General features: G+C 43.5%; 2 protein-coding genes across 3 annotated transcripts in view; both read left to right on the top strand.

Moving 5' to 3' along the window:
• Positions 1-294, top strand: part of LOC142761673 (uncharacterized) — a 134,804-nt gene extending 134,510 nt beyond the window's left edge. For both annotated transcript variants that reach the window (XM_075882877.1, XM_075882875.1), the window contains one exon: positions 237-294. The gene's annotated coding sequence lies outside the window, so the exon portion shown is untranslated. The remainder of the gene's footprint in view (positions 1-236) is intronic.
• On the top strand, positions 257-21,699 carry LOC119181438 (DNA-directed primase/polymerase protein). Its single transcript, XM_075882873.1, has 2 exons — positions 257-489; positions 19,391-21,699. The coding sequence occupies exon 2, from the start codon at positions 19,590-19,592 to the stop codon at positions 20,916-20,918; it is 1,329 nt and encodes a 442-aa protein (XP_075738988.1). The 5' UTR covers positions 257-489; positions 19,391-19,589; the 3' UTR covers positions 20,919-21,699.
• The last annotated feature ends 5,212 nt before the right edge of the window (positions 21,700-26,911 follow it).

Raw genomic sequence — 26,911 nt, 5'->3', positions numbered from 1 at the left:
ACTCCCACATTGCAACTCATCTGGACCGAAATTCCTTCTTTTTTTCTAACCAGCACGGGTTCCGGCGCGGACTGTCGTGCAAGACACAGCTGTACGAATTTTCTACTGACCTTCATTTTAACTTAGACTCTTCTTTTTAAACAGACGTAATATACCTCAACTTTTGGCAGGCCGATTTCGGTAGCAGCGGCACGACCAGCGAGCACACGCCTAAGATTTCGCTTCATATTTTTCAGCCGCAACAGGAGAAGACACTGTGACTGAAAGCACCGCGGATCCGGGCCGGCGCACTTTGGTACTCGTGTTGGCATCATTCTTTCATCGAAAAGAGAGGCACAACGAAAGATTGCGCTGTTGACGTCACCGGCTGCCACAGCGACGCTACTCGGACACGGCCAACGAATTTTCTACGAGGGGCGTGAACCATCATTTGGCAGCAGCGGCACGACCAGCGAGCACACGCCTAAGATTTCGCTTCATATTTTTCAGGTTGGTGAATATCTTTTTATGCCATTGTTCTGCTCTCCGCCGCTGCTGCCAAGTGTTGGTGTGTAGTTGTAGGGTGAAACTGCAGTGACATGTCACAATTACGTTGTTGTTCATGTAGTCTTGAACCAGAAAACGGACGCCCGCTTCTGGCTTGTTCAGAATGTAAATTCTCATTCCACCTAGGTGCATGCTCAGGCGTTTCGGAAGAAGCGTGCAAAAAACGGGGGAAAAAAAACCTGGAAGTGTGATAAGTGCAAGACTGGCGGCCAGAAATCTGAGACTGGTGCGGAAGGGGTGTCAACTGATAGCATAGTAGCGCAGCAACTCCACTCACTTGAACTTAAGATTGATGCACTCCTAGCTTTGCCAAGCAAGCTCCAATCAATGGTAACAGCTGTGCAGCTTCTGTCGAACAAATTTGATGAATTCAGTGAACGACTGCACGCCCAAGAAACAGCTACGAAAGATTTGTCGAAGAGAGTCGGTAAGCTAGAAAAAAATCAAGGTAGATAAAGATGTGGCTTTGATGGCACAAGATTTAGACAAGCTAGAATATCGTAGCCGACGCATGAACCTAGAAATACATGGCATTAGGGAAACTGGGAGTGAGGATCTTGTGGCAAAAGTGAATGAAATTGCGAAACAAATATCACTTCCCTCCCTGACCTGCAGTGATCTTGAAACCATCTATCGGCTACCCGCTAAGCCAGGAAAGACTCGTGGCATTATTGTGCGCTTCATGAATCAGGAAACAAGGGACAAGTGGCTCTCAAAGCGGCGACAGCGAAAAAGCGAAAACAGTAACACATACATTTGTGAGAACATGACTCGACAGGCGCGAAAACTGCTCACTATGACCAAAGAATAGGCTAGGAAAACGGGTTTTGCATTCGTGTGGCATGCCAACGGTAAGGTGCTAGTGAGGCGAGCGAATGGCGAAAGAGCAGTGGTCATTCGGGGAAGCGAGGACATGATACGTTTATCATGAAGAGTGGTAACAGTTGTGTATTTCTCCGGTGATCCAGTCCCAAGATGTCGTACTCACCATCCGAATTCCTACGCGATCTTCCAACCTTAAGAAGCGGCTCTGCGCTCTCAGTTTTTCATTTCAATACCAGAAGTTTAAGAAAGAATTTTGATGAGATAAGCATGTTGTTGTCGGAAACTAATTATCCATTTGATATAATTTGCTTTACTGAGACATGGTTCTCATCAGATGATGATTGTATTTTGATTGATGGTTATGAGTGCATTTCTGCATATCGATTACGAAAGCGTGGTGGTGGTGTCTGTGTGTATGTCCGTGCAAACCTCCCATATAGATTGTTGCCGAGTTTAAGGTCGTAGGTGATAGCTATGAGTGTATAATGTTAGAATGTTCTAATGTGTTACTTTCTGTGATTTATCGCCCTCCTACTGGTTCAATAGAAAGCTTTTTGAATTTCATTGAGAAATCACTGGAGAGATCTCTAGATTCTCGCTTACAGACTGTCTTGGTAGGTGACTTCAACATCAATGTGTCACTAGATAACCCCAGCTACGTGCGCCTAAATGAACTAATCGAAGCAAATGGTTGTATGAATGTAATTAGCACCCCAACAAGAATAACCGCCACATCGGAAACAACGTTAGACCCATGTATTACAAGTTTCGATACTACTGATGTCAAAGCAGGCGCAATTACTACCGACATTAGTGACCATTTTCCAACATACTGCTTCCTACCAGGCAATCGTGTAATCAAAAGTAAAGATGAAATGCTCTTTAGGAGTTATTCTAGCTGCAATATTAAACTTTTTGAGAACCTTATCTCTGGAATTGACTGGAGCACGGTTACAGAAGAAAGAGATCCTAATAAATCATACAACATATTTTTAAAACACTTGACATCTTTATATGACGCGTGCTTCCCTCTTAAGCCCTACCGAAAACACAGAAAATGCAGAAAACCATGGGTGACAGTAGAACTATGCAACAGAATTAAAGGCAAAAACAACCTTTTTCAAGTTTTCCTATCTTCCAGAGACAAAAACGATTTGCGTAATTTCAAAAAATTTCGTAATACACTGAACAAAGATTTGAAGAAAGCCAAGACGGAATACTACTACATTAGTAAATTTACCACTCATTCAGGAGACGCGCGCCTGCTGTGGGACACAATAAATCAGCTCATTAACAAAAAGGAGATATTCAGACGAATAAAATTTGAAAAACTGGGCATGAGTAAATTAGAAATCACTGACACCTTTAACAAATACTTTTTAACAGTTGGTGAGTCTATCACAGACAGCACGGAAACGTGTTGCGAGAACTATATAGCATCAAATTACCCGTCTAGTGTATTCCTGTTTCCTACTGATCAACAAGAAGTGGTAAAGCTAATCACGTCATTAAAGGATAACTGTGCTTGCGGCCCAGATGACATAAAGCCAAAGCCTTTAAAGGCTATAAGTCACATTATCGCTACACCACTAACACACATTTATAACTTGATGTTATCTTCAGGTGTTTTCCCGATCAAATGAAACTTGCGAAAGTAACTGCCATCCATAAAGGTGGGTCATTTGATGAGCTTAACAATTACAGACCTATCTATATCTGTACTCTCTGTGTTCGTGAAAATGGCTGAACGAGTTATATATAAGAGGATTATGGGCTTTCTAAACGCAAACAATATAATAGCAAAAGACCAGTATGGATTTTGCAAAAACAAGTCTGCTGAGTCGGCTCTACTCAGCATCAAGGAATACATTCTAGACAACATTGAAAACAAAATCTTTACACTAGGAATATTTCTGGATTTTAGAAAGGCATTCGACAGTATACAACACGATCTACTTTTACGAAAACTACCGTATTATGGCATTCGGGGTACCACAGCCCAATTAATACAAAGTTATCTCTCGTCTAGAAAACAATATACCGTTGTAAATAATACACACTCTCAAGTTGAACACATTAAGTATGGTGTCCCCCAGGGATCGATTCTTGGACCAATCCTATTCCTGCTGTTCATTAATGATATCGTAAATATCGATGGACACAAGAAAATATTATTGTATGCTGATGACACAAATGTTTTTTTCGCAGGTTAAAACGTATGTGAACTATATGAAGAAGCTAACGTTTGGATGGAGAAACTAAATTCATGGTTAAATGCAAATAAACTGCAATTGAATATCGCTAAAACAAAGTACATGTTTTTCAAGCCTAAAGGAGTAGCTCACATACCATGCACTCCAATTTACTTCCAGAGCACCGAGATTCAGCGCACAACAATAAAATTTTTAGGAGTTCTATCCCAAGAACAACTTTCTTGGTCTCCTCACATTGACGCGATAAAAAAAGATCTTTCCAGGAGAATCGGCATTTTAAATAGACTGGGATACTACGTCCCATCAAATGTCAAGCTGTAAATTTACTACGCACTAGTACATTCACGACTAGCATACTGCTCTTTGGTGTTGCTAACAACGACCACTACAAACCTTAATTCTCTGTTGATATTACAAAAGCGTGCTATACGTGCTATATCTAACACTCCCCTTTACAAAAGTGCTCGACCATATTTTAAAATGTACAAAGTATTACCTATAAAACTGTTATACAGACATAAGCTATGTCTAGAGATATTACACCAGTATAAACTAAATACATCACTATTCTTGGACACATATTATGTGAAACAAACACCATACGAGCTGAGAAAGAGCCTAATATACAAATATAGATCACGCACGAACTACGGTGACCAATGATTAGCGTCACAAATTCCAAACATTCTAAACAAACACCCAACTATATTACATTTACTGGAAGACGGAATTTCAGCAAGATCATTTAAAAAAATAATGTAAGAGTTCCTAGTGGATGAAAGCGATGTTTTTCTTGATTGTTGAAATTTGTAGTTAATGATGTTTTTGTATTCGTTGCACCTTGTTCATTATTGTTCCTTGCCTGTTGTTTTTTAGACTCTAATTTGTCTTGTAGAGCAACTCGATTTCCTAATCAAGATGTTTCTTGTTAATTTATTTGATAGAGGGCATGCATTTGTTTGTGTTTGCCACCACTCGAATGAAGACTGTTTGTAATTATGTTCTTTTGTTCACACTTCTGGCGGTTCCTGTTTGATTATGGTGCCCGTGTAAGATAACACGTGATGTTATAATTTTCTGAGTGCTGTGCTTGCGGTGTGTTTCTGCTTTGCTGCCAGGGTGGCACGACCTAGTCAGGCTTTTACTTAGCCTTTAGTCGTGTCCCCCAAGGCAATCTTGTTCAATTTTGCCTTGAATAAAAGCAAACCAAACCAAACCAAACTTTTCCTAAGCTTTCGACCGTGTTTCCCACCGCCGTCTAATAAGTAAACTTTCTTGTCTCAGTATAGACCCCTTAGCTCTATCTTGGATTAAAAATTTTCTAACCGGTCGTGTTCATTATACTGTTGTCGCGAATAATGAATCAACTCGTGTTGATGTAGTTTCCGGCGTACCGCAAGGTTCCGTTTTTGGGCCTCTTTTGTTTATAATCTTTAATAATGATATTCCAGACAAAATTTCATCCACCATCCGCCTTTTTGCAGACAATTGTGTGCTTTACCGTCGCATCTCATGTTGCAATGACCAAATTACACTCCAGAATGACTTGTCTAACATACATAATTGGTGTTCGCGGTGGCTAATGCAGCTTAATACACAAAAATGTAAATTCATGCAAGTTTCGCGCAAGCGCACTAACTTTTCCTTCCAGTATTCTGTGAACTTCCAACCCTTAACCCAGGTCGACTCCTATTGTTATCGTGGCGTAATAATAAGTAAACTAACATGGTCCGAGCACATAAAACAACTAGTCACCGCTTCAGCAAAATCACTTGGCTACATTAAAAGATCGCTTACGTCCTGCCCACCGCAAATCCGAAAGTTAGCTTATGAAATCTTCACGCGTACTAAACTTGAATATGCTTCTGCTACTTGGAACCCTCACCAAAATTACCTAATTGACACATTAGAAGCAATTCAAAATCGCGCTGCCAGATTCATCACCTCACAATACAGTTCTCGCTTAAGTATTACCAGTATCAAACTATCCCTCAACCTCCCTCCTCTAGAAATTCGCCGCAAGGTCACTCGGCTCTGCCTTCTGCACAAACTATACCATAATTTCCCGTCACAACGCAATGCCCCGTTCTTCTACCTCCTGCCCGTTCATCGCGTTGCCTCTTTAACTCCCTATGTTTACAGCGCTTACATGGTTCAACTAATGCTTTCAATAAATCATTTTTACCTACTGCCATTGAAGACTGGAATAACCTGCCTGAATCCATAGTGCACGAACAAAACACCTTAAAATTTAAACAGCTAATCACAAATCACTTGATATGTTAGTTAATTTACAATTGTTGCCATTTTCTTCCACGTATATATATATTTTTCCTTCTGTTGACATTGTTTTTTATCATGTAGTTCACTTTCGATTATGCTTTGTACCATTGACAATCATGCATCTTTGTAATAGTGTTTTTGCCTCCCCCTTATGTAATACCCCGCAAGGGGCCTTTAAGGGTTCAGCAAATGATGAATGATGAGCGCCCACCAGTTGATTTTGCAGCCATGGCTACTGCACAATAGCTTCAGGTGTTGTGACTCCAAGAAAACTTTTTCAAGCGCGAAGATGTCCAACTTTCAGGCTGCGCGATTCCCCTCGTTTGTGACACCTCTACCGATTGATCTGGCCCTTATGCACCAGCAACATTTCGCCGCAGAGTCTTCGACGCCTTGCATTCCTTGTCGCACCCCGGTATACGTGCGACTCAGCGCCTCGTCACAAAGCGCTATCTATGGCCTCAAATGAACATCGACGTCTGCCGCTGGGCACGTGCTTGTCTCAAGTGCCAGCTAACCAAAGTCCAGCGCAACACGGTCAGCCCTTTGAGTACCTTCACACCTTTTGACTCGGGGTTCAGCCACGTGCACCTGGACCTTGTAGGCCCTTTGCCCCCATCGCAAAACAGCCGGTATATGCTAACCTGCGTAAACCCCTTCACACGGTGACCTGAGGCACCACCCATCACCGACATCACGGCAGAGTCAGTTGTCCGCGGTCTCATCGCCTTGTGGATAAGCCACTACGGAGTTTTCAAGACCATCACAACAGATCGTGGTCGTCAATTTGACTCTGCGCTCTTCCGCACCTTGTCCCGAATGCTTGGTGTCTACCACATCAGGACGATGGCCTACCACCTTATGTCAAATGGCATGGTTGAGAAATTTCACCGCCAACTCAAACCTTCGCTCATGGCCTCCCAATCATTGATATCCTGGCAGGAGCGACTACCACTCATCCTCCTTGCCCTGCGCAGCACGATACGTACGGACGCGTCCTGCTCTTAAGCTGAGCTCGTATTTGGCACTACCCTAAGGCTTCCTGGACAGTTTTCCTACATGTCATCGGTATCACCATTGGACGTAGCTGATGCCATTCGCTTCAGGAATGCCATGAGAGATGTGTCCCCTATTCCTGCACGTCAATACTCATGCCCAAGTTTCGTCTGTCATGCCCTCCGCGACTGCACCCACGTCTTCGTACGACATGACGCAATCAAACCACCACTGCAACCTCCTTACAACAGACTCTTTTGGTTCTCCGGAGTGGTTCAGTGGTTAACGCCTCGCTATCACGACGCAGAAGTACTCTTTAAGGTCGTCAAGCGTTGCCCGAAGCATTTCATTCTGCTTCTTAATGGTCGCGAATTCAGTGTTTCCGTTGACTGCTTAAAGCCGGCTTTCCTTGACACTGACGCCGTCCTCGAAGACTACAAGTCATCCGAGCAAACCAGACGAACGCGCTTCACAATAGCAGAACCTACAACCTGCTCATAGGGTTCGCTCCTTCGCGCACGGGCTTCCTCGTTAGAGGGGGGGCCCTATGGCAAGCCGTCAGCGTCTCGGAGAAGATGAAGTAGTTGTGCTGCAGCTGCTCCGCGTGTTCGAGCCAGCATGAGAGAAGAGGAAGCCAGCAAAAAGGACAGCGTCTGTGGACGTCCCTGCCAGAGCAGGGATAAATGAAATATGTGGAAAACCAAACACCGCACGTCTTTCTAAACTCGAAACAAATTGAAGGCAAATTGCGGCATCTATTTTTTGTGTCTCTGAGGTTTGTGATTGTGAGTAGTGTAAATGGATATCTTCAGCTACATGTCATTACTGCAGCCTGTAAATTAAAAAAAAATATCTGCAACTTCAAGGAAAAGCTGAAGCAAGTTGGGGCATACTGGCTTTGTAAAAGTAGCGGTATGCGATGAAGGCGTATCCAAAAGTGATAGCAAAGCAGCCAAAAGTGCCCTTGAGAAGGTGAACAGCCGGATTAAATTTCACATTCTTTGAAAAAAAAAATTGTGCGTGTCTCTTTCTTTCTATCTTTTTTCTGATCGTCAAAATATGGTCCTGATAAAGTTTCTACAATGTGCTATCAATTTATTCATAAGCATATTTATTATGAACTCACAAAATGGAGTACTCGTTACGTTAGTGTAAATACTCTACTTGAAAGCATAGTTTTCATGAAGTCGAGCCGAATAAATGCTTTTTCTTGTTCCTTTCTTCCCCATTGTAAGTATATTTCATTCAGTGTTTTCAAGCAACATATTTAGGCGCACTTAGCATTTGGTTTCTGGGGGCCCTTTGATGAGACGAACTCCTGATAAGACAAACAAATTATTGTGGTCCCTTGAAGTTCTTCCTAAATGGATTTTACTGTATGTTGTTTGGCGAACTGTCAGATTATTGTTTGTTTAGTTAAGACTTCTACTGTTACTTGTTTAAGTATGTAATTATGCTATACCAACAGCTGTCTGATCCTTGCTTGTATAGTAACAACTTGTGCTGTTATATTTACGGAACGTATGTTATGTTTTTATGTACAGCCGCGGCCACGACTGTGTAGAGGGTGTGAGCAGCCAGTTCTCGCTCTGCGGCATGAAACGTTGAGGCAGTTTAAGGCTCTGAAGTGGGGTACTATAAGGAGCATGCGCAGCCTAGGTGTCCGGCTGAACACGTCGGAGCCTGATAACTGCCTCAAGGCTTCGCCCTGCAAAGCAAAAATCGGCTTCTCGCAAGCTCTACATAGACGCGGCCATGGCTATACCACTCCCTTCTATAATGCTCCTGAACCTGAGAGCAATTCCAAGAAATAAATAAATATATGGACGATTTAAACTGCTCACCTATTGCAAATTGTAACCAGAATTCATGGTACTTTTTTGGCCACATTTGCCTCCTTGCAAGGTTGCTGGTCGCATAATTGATCTTGCGGAAGCGATTGGTAAAGCTATGGCCTAGATGATTTAGCATTGTTTGTACGAATAGAGCTGCTTACTTCGGAGTGCCAGTATATGTGCACTGCTGGCCGATACGATGTTGCAGGGTACTCTGTATTTCGGGGCATATATGTAGGCCACTTTCTTGGGGGTGTGAAACCTATCGTTTATTGTTTTGGCATATTCCACCAGACTTTCAATCCATGAAACACCTCTATCAGGGTGCTGCAAGACGTTATGCAGTGGCACACATGGCTCAGTTCCCTGTAGTCACTGGCAAATCAAGCCTGCCTACCACCCCGACTGGACATTCATAAATTTTAGGGGGGTGTGAGTACTGAAGTTTCCGAGTGAAATTTGAATCAAAAAGCGATGAAATCGAATGCGATTACGGCTAAAGTAGTATTGAAATAGTTTTTAAATATTGCAAGGCAATCGTTTTCCATAGAGCCCTGCGAATCTACAAAATGTTATTTTAAAGAAATACTGTCTTTACTCGCATACTGTAATCTGGACACCCCTAATATTTAGCCAGCTTTACTGAAATATATATATATATACATATATATATATATAAATGTGTGTATGTGTGTGTGTGTATTTATATGTATATATATATATACTCACATATTTAGTGCTCCCCCACCCGCCCAAGCCAGTTCGGTGGCTCGTGTATGAATGGGCCTTGAAGACTTTGAACAGGCTCACTTTCTGCCGAGCATGCGATTGCCGTTGTACATAAAACAAGCTGTGTGTGCAAAGTCTATTCTGCCGGGGACTTCCCCCCCCTCGAACTACGGTTCCTAGAATACAGCGCCTGAACACCAAATCATGCTGACAGGTTGCCGGAACTGCTCGAGCATTTTCCTCCTTCTACTCTTTTTCTCTTTTACCATGAACAGCTGCGCCATTGTGCGCCAGACTGGTTTACCTGCGCCATCCTTCGCAAAACGATCCCTTCTGCGCCAAATTCGCTTATCAGCACGATACCGCTCCCCGCCGTGGTGGTCTAGTGGCTAAGCTGGTCTAGTGACCTCCGGCTGCTGACCCGCAGGTCGCGGGATCGAATCCCGGCTGCGGTGACTGAATTTTTGTTGGAAGCGAGAATGCTGTAGGCCCGTGTGCCCAGACTTGGGTTCACGGTAAAGAACCCCAGGTGGTCGAAATTTTCGGAGCCCTCTACAACGGCGTCTCTCATAATTACATGGTGGTTTTGGGACGTTAAACCTCCCGTATCGATCAACACCATACCGCGCCACAGCGCCCCAATTCAGTGCTCCCGTGCCTGAAAACATAGCTGAAGCATTGCGCTTTCAGTTTCATCGAAACATTTATGTTAGCAGCTTCGTCAAGGTTGTGATCACTCAAGCAGCGACTGTGAACTTTCACAGTAAGGTTGAGATCGTTGGTGTACACGCTGTATATGAGCAGGCATTAGCTCAGATGGCTCGTAAGCCCACTTATGTGCTGTGCTCTCAATGTGAAGAGACAGCCAGAAGAACACTTCTCCAGCGATGTGTAGAGTTAGGCGATATTGAATCCAAAAAACGTTAGCTGCCAGCCGTACTTCGTATAACAATTTCACATTCATTGCTTTGTCCTTGTAGAGACACAGATTTCATCATAGTTGAACGACAGCGTTCTGAAAATGAAGGGAAAAAAAATTGGCCTCGTATCTGCATGTAATCAGCAAATGTCGTTGAAAGACGATAGTCTTGCGTGTGGAGAGCATGAACAAAACATTTATTTGATGTTCTGCGCTGAAAAATCGGTGAATGGTATTCCGGAGGCGCTGCATTAGAGTGCCTCGAGCGTGCAGTGGATGCGAACGAGCGCATCAAGTCATGTCACATGTGAGACAGGAGCACCATCTGGCAGTTCTTTTTGAAAAACAAAGCGTGTGGCCCTCAGACGGGCGTGCGCGCCTGTGTCAGAGGTCTAAAAATGCAGAACGCAAGGCAACAGGTAGGTGCCACCACCATGTCGTCTTAGCAAAGCGTTGGAAACACTCGCTTCTCCGTGCAAGCGTTGCATGGTCTGCGCAGCATGATAAGCGCTACGGTTTTTAGAATTCCTTATAAATGCCTTTTCTAGTGAAAGACGAACATGCAGAATATATATGTGTTGTTATGGTGCCTCAGATATTCACAATAATTGTTTTGTTAAGACATTTATTGGCGGACACTCGTTGATGATCCACGACAGCGACAGTCAATGCGGGGACTGACTCTCTGCAGGAGCTGCTCTTCTTATGAAAAGGGCGACCCACTAGAAGGCACTGGAGAGGACGACCCACTGTTCGAAGGCTTTGCCACAGCTTTTTAATTTACAATCACACACGTATGAATGCTGATCCTTGAGCAACATTGGTGGGCGCTGGGAATAGGGTCGGCGGTTCGGGGTATCGGCTGGTGCTGTTTAGACTACCCGGTTCGCGGTGACGGTGGACAAACAGACAAATGTACAGACAGACAGACCAAAGTTTTTGCGTAGAAAGTCCCCAAAAAAGACTATCGTCTTTAAAAATGCCGCCGTATTCAGGAAGTGAATGATGATGAGTAGGCAAAGCTATGGAGGTAAATCTAGTAAACTGTGAATCCACAGAACGTTTTGCCCACTAGCTCATACAAGATGAGACACAAACATGGTGATGGTGTGTGATACAGTATATATACACAATATTAGATTATTCACATATGGGTGGTGATGATGTTTGTTCAAGAACTCTTTTGTTTTAAAGGAGTACTGACAACTTTTTTCAAAGGCTAGTTTGTTCTGCCATAAAAATCTCCTGTATGCAGAGATCGCTCTGAGAAAGTGTGAAGCTCAGCAATGGCAGATAAGATGTTTTATTTTGATGTTAAAGTGAAATTTTTCTTGGCGATTCTATTGACATCAACACTAGCTTGACGTCAGGCTACAGTACTAATTTCAGTGACTTCACGGAGCAGTCTGCCAAGTTGCGATGATGTCAGGCACCAAAAAACAACAAATGGCAGCCTGGCTGCGCGTCGCCTTCTCAGTCGTCTGTTCGTGGCATGCGGTCGTTATCATCCAGCGAACCTGTGAGGCGAGCGAGCGGAGTCTAGAGTATTGTGGGTCCTCGTGAGTACAGAATATACATTGCTCAGAGGGCAAGGGAGTGATTTGATCTGAATTTGTCGCCATGGCACCGATATTTTGCCCTGTGAAGTCTTGCGCTAGTGAAACAGGGGACAGGTGCAAGTTCCACCAATCCTTGTCCGATCCGGCACTGAGACAAGCATGGGTCGACTTCGTGCGGCGCGGCCGATACTGGACGCCGACCAAGCAGAGTTTGCTCTGTTCACTCCACCTCAGTGCAAATGCTATTGACTTTTAGGACAGCCGAAACATGCTTGTGCGAAAGCGAGCAATATACGAGGAATCCTTACCATCCGACGTTCCTGATGCGCACGGTGTCTCGCATAGCTTTATTGTTGTCTGGTGCCTCTTCTTCTGACGAACTCGCAAGCGGGTTGAAAGCGAAATGGTTGGCAGGGTTGGCAAGCTCAGCGTCATCTTCTCCACCGAAGTCGTTACTGTCGTCGGAGTCGCTTGACCAAAGTTCGTTAATTGTCGACGGCGCACAAGATGCTACATGTGTGCGTGCAGCAGACGACAACTGAGCCACAAACACCCAGGGATACGTCACCATAACTTGCGCATGCACATACTAACGCTTGGGGGGTGCTGCTCACACCACATCGTGACGTCAGGGTACAGTATAAACCGAAACTAGCTTTTACAAACACCTTTCAATTAATTTTTTAGTGCACACTCACGCTAACCGATACATTTTCGAGGCTCTTGGGGCCTTGGCCTACCATTTGACGCAAGAAAACGATAACCAAAAAATTTTGTGTCAGTACTCCTTTAAGGACCACTAGGGGTGGAGGAGGGTCTCTGATATTTAATCATATATGACTTTAAGCTCAGGGTAATGCTCATAATGCTTTAAGCTCAGGGGAAAGCTTTCCATCGAGACTCTAGTAGTTCGATTTAGCTACCCATTCAAACTGCTCAAGCCAGTCTTGCGCATCTTCGTTCAGCCGGCCATGAAATGGTTCAGGAATGTGCATATTCTGGCCCGTCACCTGTGCAGTACTCCTTGCCATTTCTTGAGTGGGGGTGGCTGTCGGAAGTGTTGCTCTTTCTAAAAGGCCAAATTCTGGTTCAAGACCTTGAAGGGGACGGCTTGAGCGGTGCACAGGCGTCTCCACGCGTGGCTGTCTCGTAGGGCTGGACTCGGGGCTTCTCACAGGGGTGCTAATCATGAGGTGGTAGTACCCAGCACCTCCACCAGTGTCGCGGGTTATAAATTACGGGGGGTTTATTCAAAAACACGGACAGTGGAACTTGTAGAGATGCTCTCAGAGAAGGCCGCTAAGATTGTCGTCTTCTTCACTCGCCTGCGCTGCGCCTCTCGAGCAAATACGCATTCTTCGTTGTCGTCGCTATCTCGCCGCTAAATGCAGCTATGCATGCGGCAATATGAAATGCACCAGGGAGTGTAACCGAACTAGCCAGGCATTGAGACGAAGCCAGTGCAAGTGCTGTGGCTGTGCGCCACTCTTCACCAAAACTACGTTCCTAAAGAAAGCAAACAACTGCACTGAGAGGGAGACAATTGTGGTAATCCTTATTAAAAGGGCAGGTAGCCAGCGTGTTAGTGCACCATCACTAGGTTTCAGTGACGAAGTGGCATTTTTGAAAGGTAGCCTGTATTCAAGCTAAGTTCGAATAGCGCACTGGCTATACAGTGTTATACATATGTCGCTATACACTATGGTTGACTTTCGTTATGTGCACGGACTTTTTTTGCATTTCGGCTGAGTGTAGTTTTCAGAAAAGCAGATCCTTCGAATACATTTTAGTTGCTCATAATGATTTGCTTGGGTTGCCATTTGTTTATTTCTGATATGAGATTACCTTTTTTGACAGCCTTTATAAATCGGCGTGGTTTTTGAGATTAAAGAGCTGTAAGTTGTGGTGCCCCTGTCTGTCAGTTTGGTTTTTCACTTCGTAAACTGGCTTGTAACAGAGTGCAGAACATCCAAGGACCAAGAAGAGATACTGGACGGACAGAAGCGCTAACTTTCAAACATGAAAACTTTATTTTCAGGATCAGTAATAATGCCACACAAGTTTACAAGAAGTGGGACTAGAATGTGCTACTAGACCTTTTGTTCGCTTCATCTTTCTTGCTTGTTTTCAAGCAGAGAAATTCGCCAGCCCGAGTGTCAGAATGCGTTGTGACGAAAGAAAAAGATAAGGGATTGCTGCATCCGACTCTTCTCTTGAGACAGTCTGACGCCCGCCGTTCGGCCACGCAGACATCTACGATGGTCGAGTGATCTTTTAAAGACGATAGTTTTTCTGGGGAACCTTCGACGGAAAAATTTAGGTTTGTCTATCTGTCTTTCTGTCGACATTTGTATGTTTGTCCGCCCTTAACGATACCACAAATGACCGACCCTGTCCGCAACGCCCACCAATATTGCTCAAGATTCAGCTTTCATACTTGTGCGATTGTCACTTAAAAGCAATTATTGCACATATTTGAGGCACCATAACAAAACGTCAATATTCTGTATGTGTGTTTTCTACTAGAAAAGGCACACATAAGTAATTCTAAGGACCGTAGCGTTTATCACGCTGCGCTGACTATGCAACGTTTGCACGAAAAGGCAAGTGTCCCAACGCTTTGCTAAGACGACACAGTGGTGGCACCTACCCATCGCCTTGCATTCTAGTTTTTATCACCTCCGAGATGGGTGCACGCACTTTGTTTTTTAGGATAACTGCCAGATAGCGCTCATGTCTTACGTGTGACGTGACTTTATGCGCTTGTTCGCCTCCGCTGCACGCTCGAAGCACTCTAACGCAGCGCCTCCGGAATACCATTCACCGATTTTCTTATCCAGAACATCAGATAAATGTTTTGTTCACTCTCTCCAGATGCAAGACTATCGTCTTTCGACGACATTTGCAGTGTAACATGCAGATACGGGGCGAATTTTTTTTCTTACGGTTAGAGCACAAGTTGGTCCAATAATTTCTCTCTTAAGTTTATTACCAACGTGATGTTTCGTCTTTCTCAGGGCTGGCGATCTCGCCATTACCTACAAGACAATATATACGCACAAAATCACGTGACAGCAACGACAACTTTTTGTTTTTACAAATAATGAGCAATTGAAAGAGTCTTTAATCCTATTCGCCACACTGGGCCGAATAGTTTATACATTACAGGTGAATAACTCAAGGAAATGCGTAAATACTCAATTTCATTGGCAGACAAAGGCAATGATGGCTTACTGGTGCATCGGTAACCGGCAGAAACGATGCAATCAGTTCCTATTATCATTCTTACAGATTCAAATTTATTTCTGGCAAAAGTGACAGTGGCTTTTAGTAGTGGACGACATGTACTGTCATGCCCCGCCGCGGTGGTCTAGTGGCTAAGGTACTCGGCTGCTGACCCGCAGGGCGCGGGATCGAATCCCGGCTGCGGCGGCTGCATTTCCGGTGGAGGCGGAAATGTTGTAGGCCCGTGTGCTCAGATTTGGGTGCACGTTAAAGAACCCCAGGTGGTCTAAATTTCCGGAGCCCTCCACTACGGCGTCTCTCATAATCATATAGTGGTTTTGGGACGTTAAACCCCACATATCAATCAATCAACATGTACTGTCATGTGATTTTGCGTGTATATATGACTGATCCTGAAGATAAAGCTTTGGTTGTTGAAATATATTACTGTGTTCGTCTAGTATCTCTTCTTTGACATTGTGTGTTTCTGCGCTACAATCCAGTTCACGATGAACCAACAAGTTCGAATTGGTACCTTTGTTGACTTCACTGCGTCCTCGTACTGTTTGCGCCGTGTCTGTTTTTTTTTTTCCATGTATAAATCAACTAGCTCAGCAACAAGCCCTGTTGAGTTTATTGCCTCGTAAATTGACTTCTGCAAAAGTCATTATACTGTAAAGTTAGGTAGTGCACTTTTTTACATGGACAGCAGGGACAAGAAGGACACATCTGGAACTAAATTTATTTCAGAAAAATACTTCATATATATACACCCACGCTGACCCTGAATGACACAGAAATGAAATAACATGCACTGAAAACTTATCCAATATCAAATTTCAAGTGCCTAACAAGAACATAATCACGGCACATGTAGAAATGAAGCACAATATGTGCAAACTCAAGTGATAAAAACCTAAGCATGTACAGCCTATACACTTTAATGAAATAAAACTGTAAACCTAAAAAAAACTTTTAAAATTGTACAGTTCAGGGCGATTGGCAAGACGTTCAAGTAGAACTTTTACATGCTGAACACGGATGTTAGCAACAAGAACCCGTGTTACTGATGTAATCCCATGCACTTTCAATCAAAGCCCTTTCAGGAAGGTGGCCTATTGATGATAAAAGCAATGATTGGCTGTCACAGGTCCCGTTAATTAGGGAGTCGATCGCCTGGCTAATTCCAAGGGCCAAAGTATCGGCACACCGAACTGCTCCATGAAAGCGTGGACAATTTAGAAGTGGTCCTATTTCGCGCGCCAGTGTATGCCGGTTGTGGCCCAAAGAACAAGTCAGAGCCGAAAGCTGATAAACGAAACAGAATTATATTCTCAAATATGGCAGATCAAACGATACACAAATATGCACACTCGACAATAGTTGAATGCAATATGTCACCAATCAAATAACGTGCTACACAGTATAATCAGCTACACTCGAAACAACGGACACAAACAATATGTGCAAAACAACAAACAGTGCAATCACATGCATCGAACAACCTTAAATACCTAAAGACTGAAGAGTTCAAAAACTTATTCAGTCCAAAATTCTTGGAACAAAGTTTGAATGATACTCCTCCAAGAATCACTCACTCAAAGTCCAGCGCTGTTGTCGATCCGCTGCCCTTAAAGTTTCTCTTCCAGGAAACCTCGCGTCTTCAATTGGCCGCTCTCCAAGCACCAAACTTCGCCGGTAACACGTTGGCTTCCCTGCGTTGCAATTGCGGGACGTGTCTTTGCTTTCTGACAGTAGTCTCACACTATTCTTTACTAGCCTTCACTCTTCAGGCGAAAATCCTCTTCATTACTTGCTTTGTCCCTGATGACAGAAGCCTTCGCCAACACGGCGGAATGACCCTACGCACACTTGCACAAAACTTTCATCTCTGGCCTACGCACACCGGCGCAAACTTTCTTCTTCTCCTGATCTCTCTTCTCCGCTGCTCGCTTAAATATATTTTCCGCTAGATTCCAGGAAATTCGAATCGTTTTGTCGGCATGATGCACAGTCAAAGCTGGAGAAAGGGCGTGACGTTTCGAGGACCGTCCGCGACTCATGATGCAACTCTACATTACCACGCCCCTTTCCTTCCAGATCTTTCCAGGGCTTGCTTAGTGGCCGATGTGAGGAGGTTGGTCGGCGAAACTACGCCTACGAGGGAAAGAGACTGCACGCCCGGGGTGTCTGGTTGCTTGTTTTCTTCTTTAGCTTTGACCTTGAGGCGTCTTTCTGGCGCTTGGTATCGTCGCTGTCGCCAGGACTCGGTGGTGCACGTTTTTTCAGAGAGCTCATTTGTGACATTGGCTAATGCAGCGGTCTTTTCTTTTGTTATTGTGAAATCGTTCAACTATTTCTCTGCTTTCCGTTATTAAAAATTACTGTGGTGTGATCAAATACTGGCAAGCAGCCACACTGAGAACAGTCTTGCTTAAGGTGGGAACAATTATTTATTTCTAAAGATCTCTTATGTTTCATCAGCCTCGTGACTTTAAGTGGAAGCATGTAGTACTACATTTGTAACACTGGCTCTTGTTGCCGACTTACGTGTTGAGTACCTGTAAGTTCTACTTGAGCGTTTTGCAAGTCAACCCGAACTGTACATTTCTGTAAGTCTTTTTAGGTTCATGTTTTTTTTCTTAGGAGTTTATAGGCTGCACATGCTTCATTCTTATTGCTTGAATTAGTGCATATTGAGTTTTGTGGATGAAAAAAACATGAATTGTTTAGCTTATTTCTATACCTGCCATGATTATTTTATCGTTAAGTGCTCGAAACTTGATAGAGAATAAGTTTTCAGTGCTTGTTATTTATTTTCTGTGTCGCTCAGTGTCAGCCTCGTTGCATATATACAAACTATTTTTCTGAAATAAATTTAGCTGCAAGTGTAGCGAGTGTCGTGTCCTTCTTGCCTCATTGTCCGTGTAAATATGTGCCCGACTTAACATGATAAAATGATCAGTCACCAACTAGCCTGGCTCTTGACCTTATTATACTGCAGAAGTTTTTGAGAGCACAGTTACAGGGGTTTGTCGCATAGTGCTTTCTGCCTCCTTTAGTTCCAGCAAGCGTGTTGAGAGTTATACATATGTATGTTGAATGATGAGGTGGGGGCAATAGTACATAACACACATGTACACAAAACACAGACATTCACACATAACACTTGCACACGTGCACATGCTTCATTCTTATTACTTGAGTTTGTGCATATTGTGTTTTGTGGATAAGAAAGCATGAATTGTTGAGCTTATATCTTCACATGCCACAATTATTTTATCGTTAAGTGCTCAAAATTTGATATAGAATAAGTTTTCAGTGCTTGTTATTTTTCTGTGTTGCTGACTGAGAGATTTTTCTAGAATAAATTTAGCTGCAAGTATATTGAGTGTTGTGTCCTTGTCTCGTAGCCCGTGTAAATATGTGCGCTACTTAACGTGATAAAATCATCAGTCACGAAGTAGCCCGGCTCTCAATTTTATTATACAGCAGAAGTTTTTTAGAGCACAGTTACAGGGGTTAGTCGCATAGTGCTTCCTGCCTCCTTTAGTTCCAGCAAGCGTGTTGAGAATTATACATATGCATGTTGGGAGATGAGGTGGCACAATGGTACATAACATCAGTTCAACAGCGTGTGATATGACCTTGTGCTCTTTTACTTTCTTTTTCATGGAATGGGTGGCTCCTTTTTCAGGGTGATCACGAGTGCACTGATGGAATTCTATATTATGTGTGATTGTAGCACTATATAGAGCCACTTGGCCATGGAAACTATGCACATCGTGAGGCTCAAGACCTGCCATTTCTTGTAAAACAAATTGCGCTTGTGGCATCATTTATTGACAGAAGAGTTGAGTGTGCTCTCGCTTAATTTAAAATTCAGTTGTAAATTGCACACCACATGCTGCGCTGTAGTATTTGCCTCACATGTTCGCAGAAGCCTCGGCTGCCAATCGAGAGCATCTTCTGACGACATTCCAAAACTGTTGCAAAGCTGCGGTAGGAGATATACTGCCCATCTACATTTTAAAAAGCTCAGTTTGACTAGCTAAATTTATAACATTCTTTTTGGCTAGCTGGAATTCTTTGTCTACTTTTGTATCATTTGTTTCCTTAAGAATGTCACCTTCACTTTACAAAGTTGTGATGGCATGATTAAGAAAATTCTTAGTCATAATTACATTCACAAGCAGCAACGATAATGATTTCTTCTATTAATTTCGTCTGCTTCCTTTTTCTTTTCTTTTTTTGGCGCAGCATCTACTGGACATGCTGGTGCAAGTCGAGCATGCCAAGAAGAAAAAGATGTTGGTTGTTTGACAGCTTCAGTTTCAGAACACTGGTGTTCTAAACTGGTGCTGCTGTGGTGATCGCACCTGCAATCACTGATAGAGTGGGATTGATACTGAGTCAATGCGTATTGTGTACATACTTCAAGACTTTGTGGTTTACAGTAATGTGTGCCCTTCAGTGCTCTACGAAAACTTCCTTCTATGGTAAAAATCGTAAGCGAAGCCCTCTAGTGGAGAAAGTCAAACAGGAATCGAAAAAGTTTTGCAGGGATCCTGTCAGAGTGAATCTGCACAAAAGCCTCATCGGGCGAACTCGTGTCTGGAGATTGTTTCCCACGCAAGCTGAAGCTCTTGCAGTTGCCCGCACCCTAGACGACGACATCAGAGTCTTCTCTTATGAACTTCGAGAGAGCGATGGGGGGAAGCGTGCTTTCATTGTGACCCACCCACTTGATCTTTGGAATGTGCTGCAGATGCGCAAGCCTTCCGATCGCTGCATGTACGAATTGATTGCGGAGGATGCACCCTGCAAGCTTTACTTTGATCTCGAGTTTGAACGGAAGCTCAATCCAACCAGAGACGGTGTCACTATGGTGAAGCACTTCATCGACGTTGTGTGCGGCGAGTGGGTTGATCTCTTCGGCGACCACTGCAGTCGGGAAGACGTCCTCTGGCTCGATTCCAGCACTACGAAGAAGTTCAGCTGCCATTTGATTTTTCCAAGAATGCGCATGTTTCTGAACAACCGTGAAGCGGGTGCCTTCGTTCGCCTGCTGTGTGAGAAAATGAAACGCCCCGCGACGACAATGGCAAAGTCTGCCTTGGCTGCTTCTGAGGCTTCCCGGGCAAGCCCGTTGGTGCTCAATAAAAGTGGCAAGGAAGTGCTCTTCTGCGATGAAGCAGTTTACACACGCAATCGCAACTTCCGTCTGTTCCAGTGCACAAAACTCAACAAGAACACCCCGTTGGTGCTCTCCAAGAATGACTGCTACGTCCGCTCCTTAGGGAGATTCCCTGAAGACAGGGATATATTCCTGGACAGTCTTATTACGTGGCCTCATCAGCAGACTAGCAGACATCTGCTGCAACTTTCCGCAGGCTGTGGTCCAGTGAAGCGGAATAATGGCTTGCTGGCATCTGTGGCTGAAAATAGCCAAGGCCTCAAGTCAATGAACTCGCCGTATCCAGATATAGATGAGTTTATTCGAGGCACCATCAGTCCACGTGGGACAATCCGACAAGTGTCTCACTTTGCGGAAACTGACACATTGGTGTACGATGTGCTAGGCTACCGGTTTTGTGAGAACATTGGCCGCGAGCACCGCAGCAATGGTATCATGTACGTGGTTGACGTCAATGTTGGTAGCTTCTACCAGAAGTGTTATGATCCTGACTGCAGAGCCATGTCGTTCCGCTCGGTCCCTCGACCCCTTCCACCCGAGTGCCTGCCGTCTTTCTGGCTCAAGCAGATCCCTGATGAAATGCTGGTCTAAATGAATCTTCTTCGCTGTTTATAGTTTTATTTGTTCACTGCAGTTTCTTTTTTTTGAAAGCTATGTAGAATATGTGTCTCTGAAATCATCCGGTGTTAACATGCATTGCCTTTAAAAAACCGCCCTGTAGATAATCATGCAAGTGTCTAGCATTATTTGAAAGCAACCTATATTTCAGCATAATTGAGGACAAACTGTTGCACTGTATCTATAGCTTTAGTGCTTTCTTCGGAAAGTGCATAGATATTTGTATATAAATCTTTTGTATTGACATTGACTGTCCTTCAAATAGGGGAAGAACCAAATACTACCAAATGTGACAGCAGTGTTGTGCTGGTAACAATGTACGAGTGTTCCAGGGAAATGGTTCGTGCTTTTATACACTGGAATTTTGACCTTGGCAACATGTAGCTGGTATAATAAATTGCTAATCTTTCTTAGTCGTCCAAGTATTCCAGAGCGTTCCACACTTGCCGTCATGGCTACCAGCGGCACTGATTGACACTCGCAGGTTTAAAATGCGCATATATACCCTATAAAGTGGTTAGTAAGACGACTGCCGTGGTAGCTTAGTGGTAGAGCATCAGGCAAATCATTCCGAAATCTCAAATTCATTTTTTGCTATTGTGAAACTTTCAGTTCTTCCTCGTACTCCCACCCTGTAGGAAATTCCCGGCATGGCAGTGCAATGCATGATAAAAATGAGTTTAATCTTTCTCTCTCTCTCTCTTTTGCATGGCTGAGCAATGCCTAATAAAAATTAGGTCAACCTTTCTCTCTATTTTTTATGTCGTCATTCTTTCGCTTGTGTTTAGTTTAATGAGTTCGTATTTTTTGTTATTCTATTTCTGCTTTTGCAAATAGGTTCACTTTTTTGTATCGACTGCTGTGTTTCTACTTGGCTGACTATGAACTACAGTAAATTCTTGTTAACACAAACTGTTAAGACGAATTCTTGCTTAATTCCCATAGACTCAATGCAAAAGTCTGCTTATGACGAACCGCATAACAGGCCTCGTCTTGTAAGACGAACTCTCGCACTGACTAACAACGATAGGGATTCTGCACAAGGAATATGATAGTCTATATGGGGTCATTCAAGCAAACAAGAGAAAGCAAAACGTAAAAAAAAACTTATTACAAAGACTCAAAGCAAATAGAAAGCGAATTGCAACATCGAGGGAAAAAGTGAGATTAGTGAAAAAAAAAAGTCAGCGCATAAAGCTGGCGTCTCCCTGCTAGCCTATCGGTGGAGGAGGGCTGGCTTTATCAGGAAAGAAAGCAACAAAAAGCATTCGTGCTTTTGTGTTCTCGCGTTCTGCAGTTCCCGAACTAGAGTACAGTGGAAGACAGAACACGAGCTAGGCCACAGGGAAAAAGCAAGGGAAGGGGGACAAAAAAAAAGTGCCAATGAAAGTAAAAACGGGAACAAAGATTGTCTGGGCATTTTAATCGCATGAAATCAAAACCACATGCGACACTAGCACTCTCAACAGAGGGGTCAGATGCATTGTCATCGCCGTCGCACAATGGTGTCCAAAGACATGTTTTGGTTAGTTTGAGTTGTTTTGCATAGGGCCTGTGCAAGTTTTATCTGTTCCCAATGAAATGTAGCAAATTATGATGTGCCATTTTGATTATCAAAGTGCACGACAAAGGAAGGTCAATTTGCACACCAAATATAGCTGTGTCGTGTCTTTTTTTGGGTGCCAGAGGCTTGTGATTGTGAGTAGCAATAACTGAGATCTTCAGCTGCAAGTCCTTCAGGAAAAGTTACTGCAGGCAGAAAATTTTAAAAATCTCCGAGCCCTAAAGAAAAGCTTGACTCTCATAAGCAACTTGACGCATATTGGCTTTAGTAGTGGTACGCAATGAAGGCATATCAAAAAGGGATAGCAAAGCCATTAAAACAGCCCCTTAGCAAGTTAACAGCGAGAAGAATTAATTTCCCATTCATAGTAATAAGGGCTGCAGCGCGAGCACGAATGTGCTAGAAGAAACAGACAAAGTCGAGGTACGGAAGGCAAAAGAGGACAACACGAGCGCTGACTACCAACTGAATTTTATTCGCAGCACACATGATAATATATACAACAGGAAACCTTTTGAACAGCACACGTGAGCAACGTGACATATTCTGGGGCATGTTCTGATAAAAAGAAGGTACTAAAACTAGCTAACCTTTATCTAAAAGTGCGAACTCTTTTTCATGCAAGGCCACTGAAGGTTGGCTTACGCATCCGTCACCATTTTTTCTAATAAAAAACGCTTCAGCTATTTCCCGAGTTAACTTGTCCATGTGGCGTGCCAGCACACTCACGCCCGGAAAACGAGGCTGGCACCCGCAGCTTTTGCAGTGCAAAACAAGGTTTGAACTGATACCTTTGCATATGTCATTCACAAGTTCTCCTAACCTTTTATTAATGCACCGCCCAGTTTGGCCTATATAACAACGACCGCACGTTAAAGGAAGCATGTAAACAACACCAACAACGCATTCTACAAATTTATTTATGTGTTTTACGGCGCATGTCCAACTTTTTTTTAGTGATTCCACTAAGTCGCTCATCCGTCATTCTGCAGATCTGGCTTACTTTGCACGGAGCTGATAAAACTACATCCACACCATATCTCGAGCCTACCTTCTTCAAACCATGAGATATATTGTGGAAGTATGGGATGACTGCAACTCTTTTTCGCTCTTTATTTCCTCCTGCATTTTCTTGTTTTTGTTTGATTTTTTGCAACAAGGCTTCGCACACTGAAGAAATTACAGATTTTGGAAATCCTGCTGACACAAGTCTGGTAATTTGCATTGTTACACTATCAGTAATCTTTCATTTCATTTCATTTCATTTATTTTCTCTCAATGCACAAGGCGTTACAGAGAGGAGTGGTGAAAAACAAACAAACAAACTGTACAAACAAATGGAGCATGTTTAAAAAGGGTATGCGTTTATGGTATTCTTGAAGTTGGTCGGGTCAGTGATGGATGCAATGGAAGCGGGAAGGTGATTCCAGTCCGTGCTTGTTTTGGGCACGAATGAATTAAAATGGAGGTTTGTACGGCTGCTTGGAATTCCAACTTTGAAGTGGTGATCGCTGCGGGATGAAATGTAGGATGGCGGCAAAAAAAGCGAGTTACTCAGTGAGTGCATGGTATGGTACAACTTGTGGAAGAGGCACAAGCGCGAGATTTTGCGGCGAAATGATAGGCTGGGTAGATTTAAGGTTGACTTCATATGGGTTACGCTTGCTGTACGGGAATAGTTCGACAAAATGAAACGAGCGGCGCGATTTTGAATTGCTTCGATGCTACTGATATGGATGTTTACGTGGAGATCCCATACAGATGATGAATATTCTAGCTTTGGTCGGACTAATGTTTTATAATGTTTAATGTGTGGGCATGACTTGGATAAGCCAGCACTTACAGCCGACGAAGCAATAGCTCTCTTGACCAGTTTTGTGTGGCAGGAGGCATAGTTTAACAAGGGTTTAACACTTCGCGGTTGGTATTCCCAGCATACATGATTTGGAAACAATGTAATATTAATATCTAAGTACCTCAGTGATCCCTGTTGGGGAACTTCGCAAGTGAAGTCTAGCCCACCTCCATGTGTTTTAAGAGCACTCAATACAAGTTCAGCCGGGTTTTTTCTGTTAGTTACGGAAGGCAGCAGAAAAATTAAATAGTCGTCCACATATCTGAAAGCGGTTTGCACCAAATCCACAATGAAAAACCACAGTGAAAAACTTGTGGATTTGGTGCAAACCGCTTTCAGATATGTGGAATATTTCACTTGAGAGCATAGTTTTTGCCATGCTGAGTCAAACAAATCCTTTTCTTGTTCCTTTCCTCCCCATTGTAAGTATACTTCATTCAGTGTTTTCAAGCAAAATATTTAGGCATACTTGGCATGTTAGCATTTGGTTTTTGGGGACACTTATCGTAATATGAACAAGTGGTCAAGCTCCCTTGGAGTTCATTTCAAAGGAGGTCTGCTGTACGTTTCCTACTCCAGCATTTCTTCTGCAAAAAAAGTTTGATTTCAGTAGTATGACAGTGAAGTAGCCAGGAGGTGGCAGTGTTGTACACGTTCCTCTAGCACAGGATTGAAAGCGCGTTCCTTATCTATTTGGGACAAGTTCCCGTTACAGGTTCCTGTACTGCATCCAATTATATTTCGAAAATTACAAAGTGTCTTACATTAATCTTACATTTCACTTTTTTATACAGAAATATTGTATGTGGCAAATAATCCTGAAGCGAGATCAAGCTACATACATTCTACAGATTTGGCATCGCCAACAGTCGGTTATACATAGGTAACAATAAATCTAAATGAATGTACCAAGTTGATTTTTTACAGACGACCGGACATAGCACAAGCATGTCTTAACTGCAGCTTAAGTGGACGTTAATTTCAAGTCCCACACATGTGCTGGGGTGCGACAGCAGTGCCATTTTGATACAAATCCGAATTTCTGCGTTGAGCTTCGCTGAAACCATGAAATTTGCTAAAAATGCGCCACTCTCCTCAAGGAATGCAGACGGGCTACAAAACGCAGCAATAAGCTCTACTCCTCAAGTTTAGGGCATAAACACAAATATCTATTATTTCAAAAGTGTGAATTCGGCAGATGTCTGCTTGGTTGGGATAATAAAAATGAAAAAAAAACAGAAAACTCCAGTTAATATTTCTATTAAGACACCCAATGTTTTGAAGCCTGATCGACTTTTTTCTTCAGGGATGACAAGGCCCGAGTTATTTGCCACGACTCGTTGCAAGCCTTGGAAGTACAGAGAGGGCAGCGTCCTCAGCAGTGCGGTTGTTGTCTCGCAATATCTGCTGGCTGTGCCAGGATTCAAAGGGAAGCCGTCGGCGAATGTTTCTGTTTAGAAGAACACTGCGCTGTAAGGTCTGATATGCTGGCCTACCCGCTTACAATGTTCGGCCTCTGCGCTTCGTTCACTGTTGATTTTACGGAAGTCATTCCTGTGCCGCCGCATTTTTTCATGGAATTTCTTGGTTTAGTCGGCGCACGCGATCCTGCACACGATGCCCTGCGCTATTCCCGCAGGTGCAAGGTCTTTGGGCCAGCAAATGGAAGTGCCGATGATGGTGGAAGGCTTGTGGCAACCTTGACTCCTGCCTTTTTAACTTCGCTGGCACCTGGATGGATGGATGGATGGATGTGGCTGTACCCTTTAGATCGGGCGGTGGCTAGCGCCACCAAGCCGTAATACTTAATGAACCAAAAGATAGATTTTTTTTCCCTTTAAATAGTGAGGTTGAGTATTCGTAGTTTGCAGTGAAGGTTTTAATTTTCACTCGAGCCTTGACTTTAGCCACCAATCAGATAACCTCCTTCTAGTTAATTCTACCCGCCTAAAGTCTATTTTGCCCTCGCTGTCCCTAAACCTCAGTGCTTTGAAAAACTCTGTGCCATCATTTTGAACTATAGGGTGAAGCCCTTTACAGAACATTATCAATTGTTCGGCAGTTTCTTCTTCCTCTCCACACGCACTGCATACCATGTCTACCCCTTCGTATTTGGCCCGATATGTCTTGGTTCGCAATACTACCGTCCTGGCCTCAGGTAATGGAGAACTATCTCGAAGATTATCATAGATCCTTTCCTTGGCAATTTCCTGCTTAAAAGTTCGATAAACCTCTAGCGTGAACTTCTTAATCATGTCGATTCTCCACATATCGGTCTCAGCTTCCTTCACCTTCTTTTTAACCGATGATTCTGTTTGGATTGGCCCCCTGCTGTTTTCTAAGTATTTACCAGTCAATTTTCTGGTTCGCTCCCTTCATTTCGTATCGACATTCTTCATCTACAAGTAGCTCAATACCTTCCTAGCCCACCGCTCCTCCCCCGTTTTTCTCAATCGCTTCTCAAATTTTATCTTGCCGCTAGCTTCCCTGCCCTCAAATGATCTCCATCCCATATCACCTTGTACTCCCTGATTTGTTGTATTCCCA

The sequence above is a fragment of the Rhipicephalus microplus genome, unplaced genomic scaffold (genome assembly GCF_043290135.1).
Source record: "Rhipicephalus microplus isolate Deutch F79 unplaced genomic scaffold, USDA_Rmic scaffold_14, whole genome shotgun sequence".
Taxonomy (NCBI): domain Eukaryota; kingdom Metazoa; phylum Arthropoda; class Arachnida; order Ixodida; family Ixodidae; genus Rhipicephalus; species Rhipicephalus microplus.
Note: the sequence above shows the minus strand (reverse complement) of the source record. Positions and strands in the feature narration are given on the sequence as shown.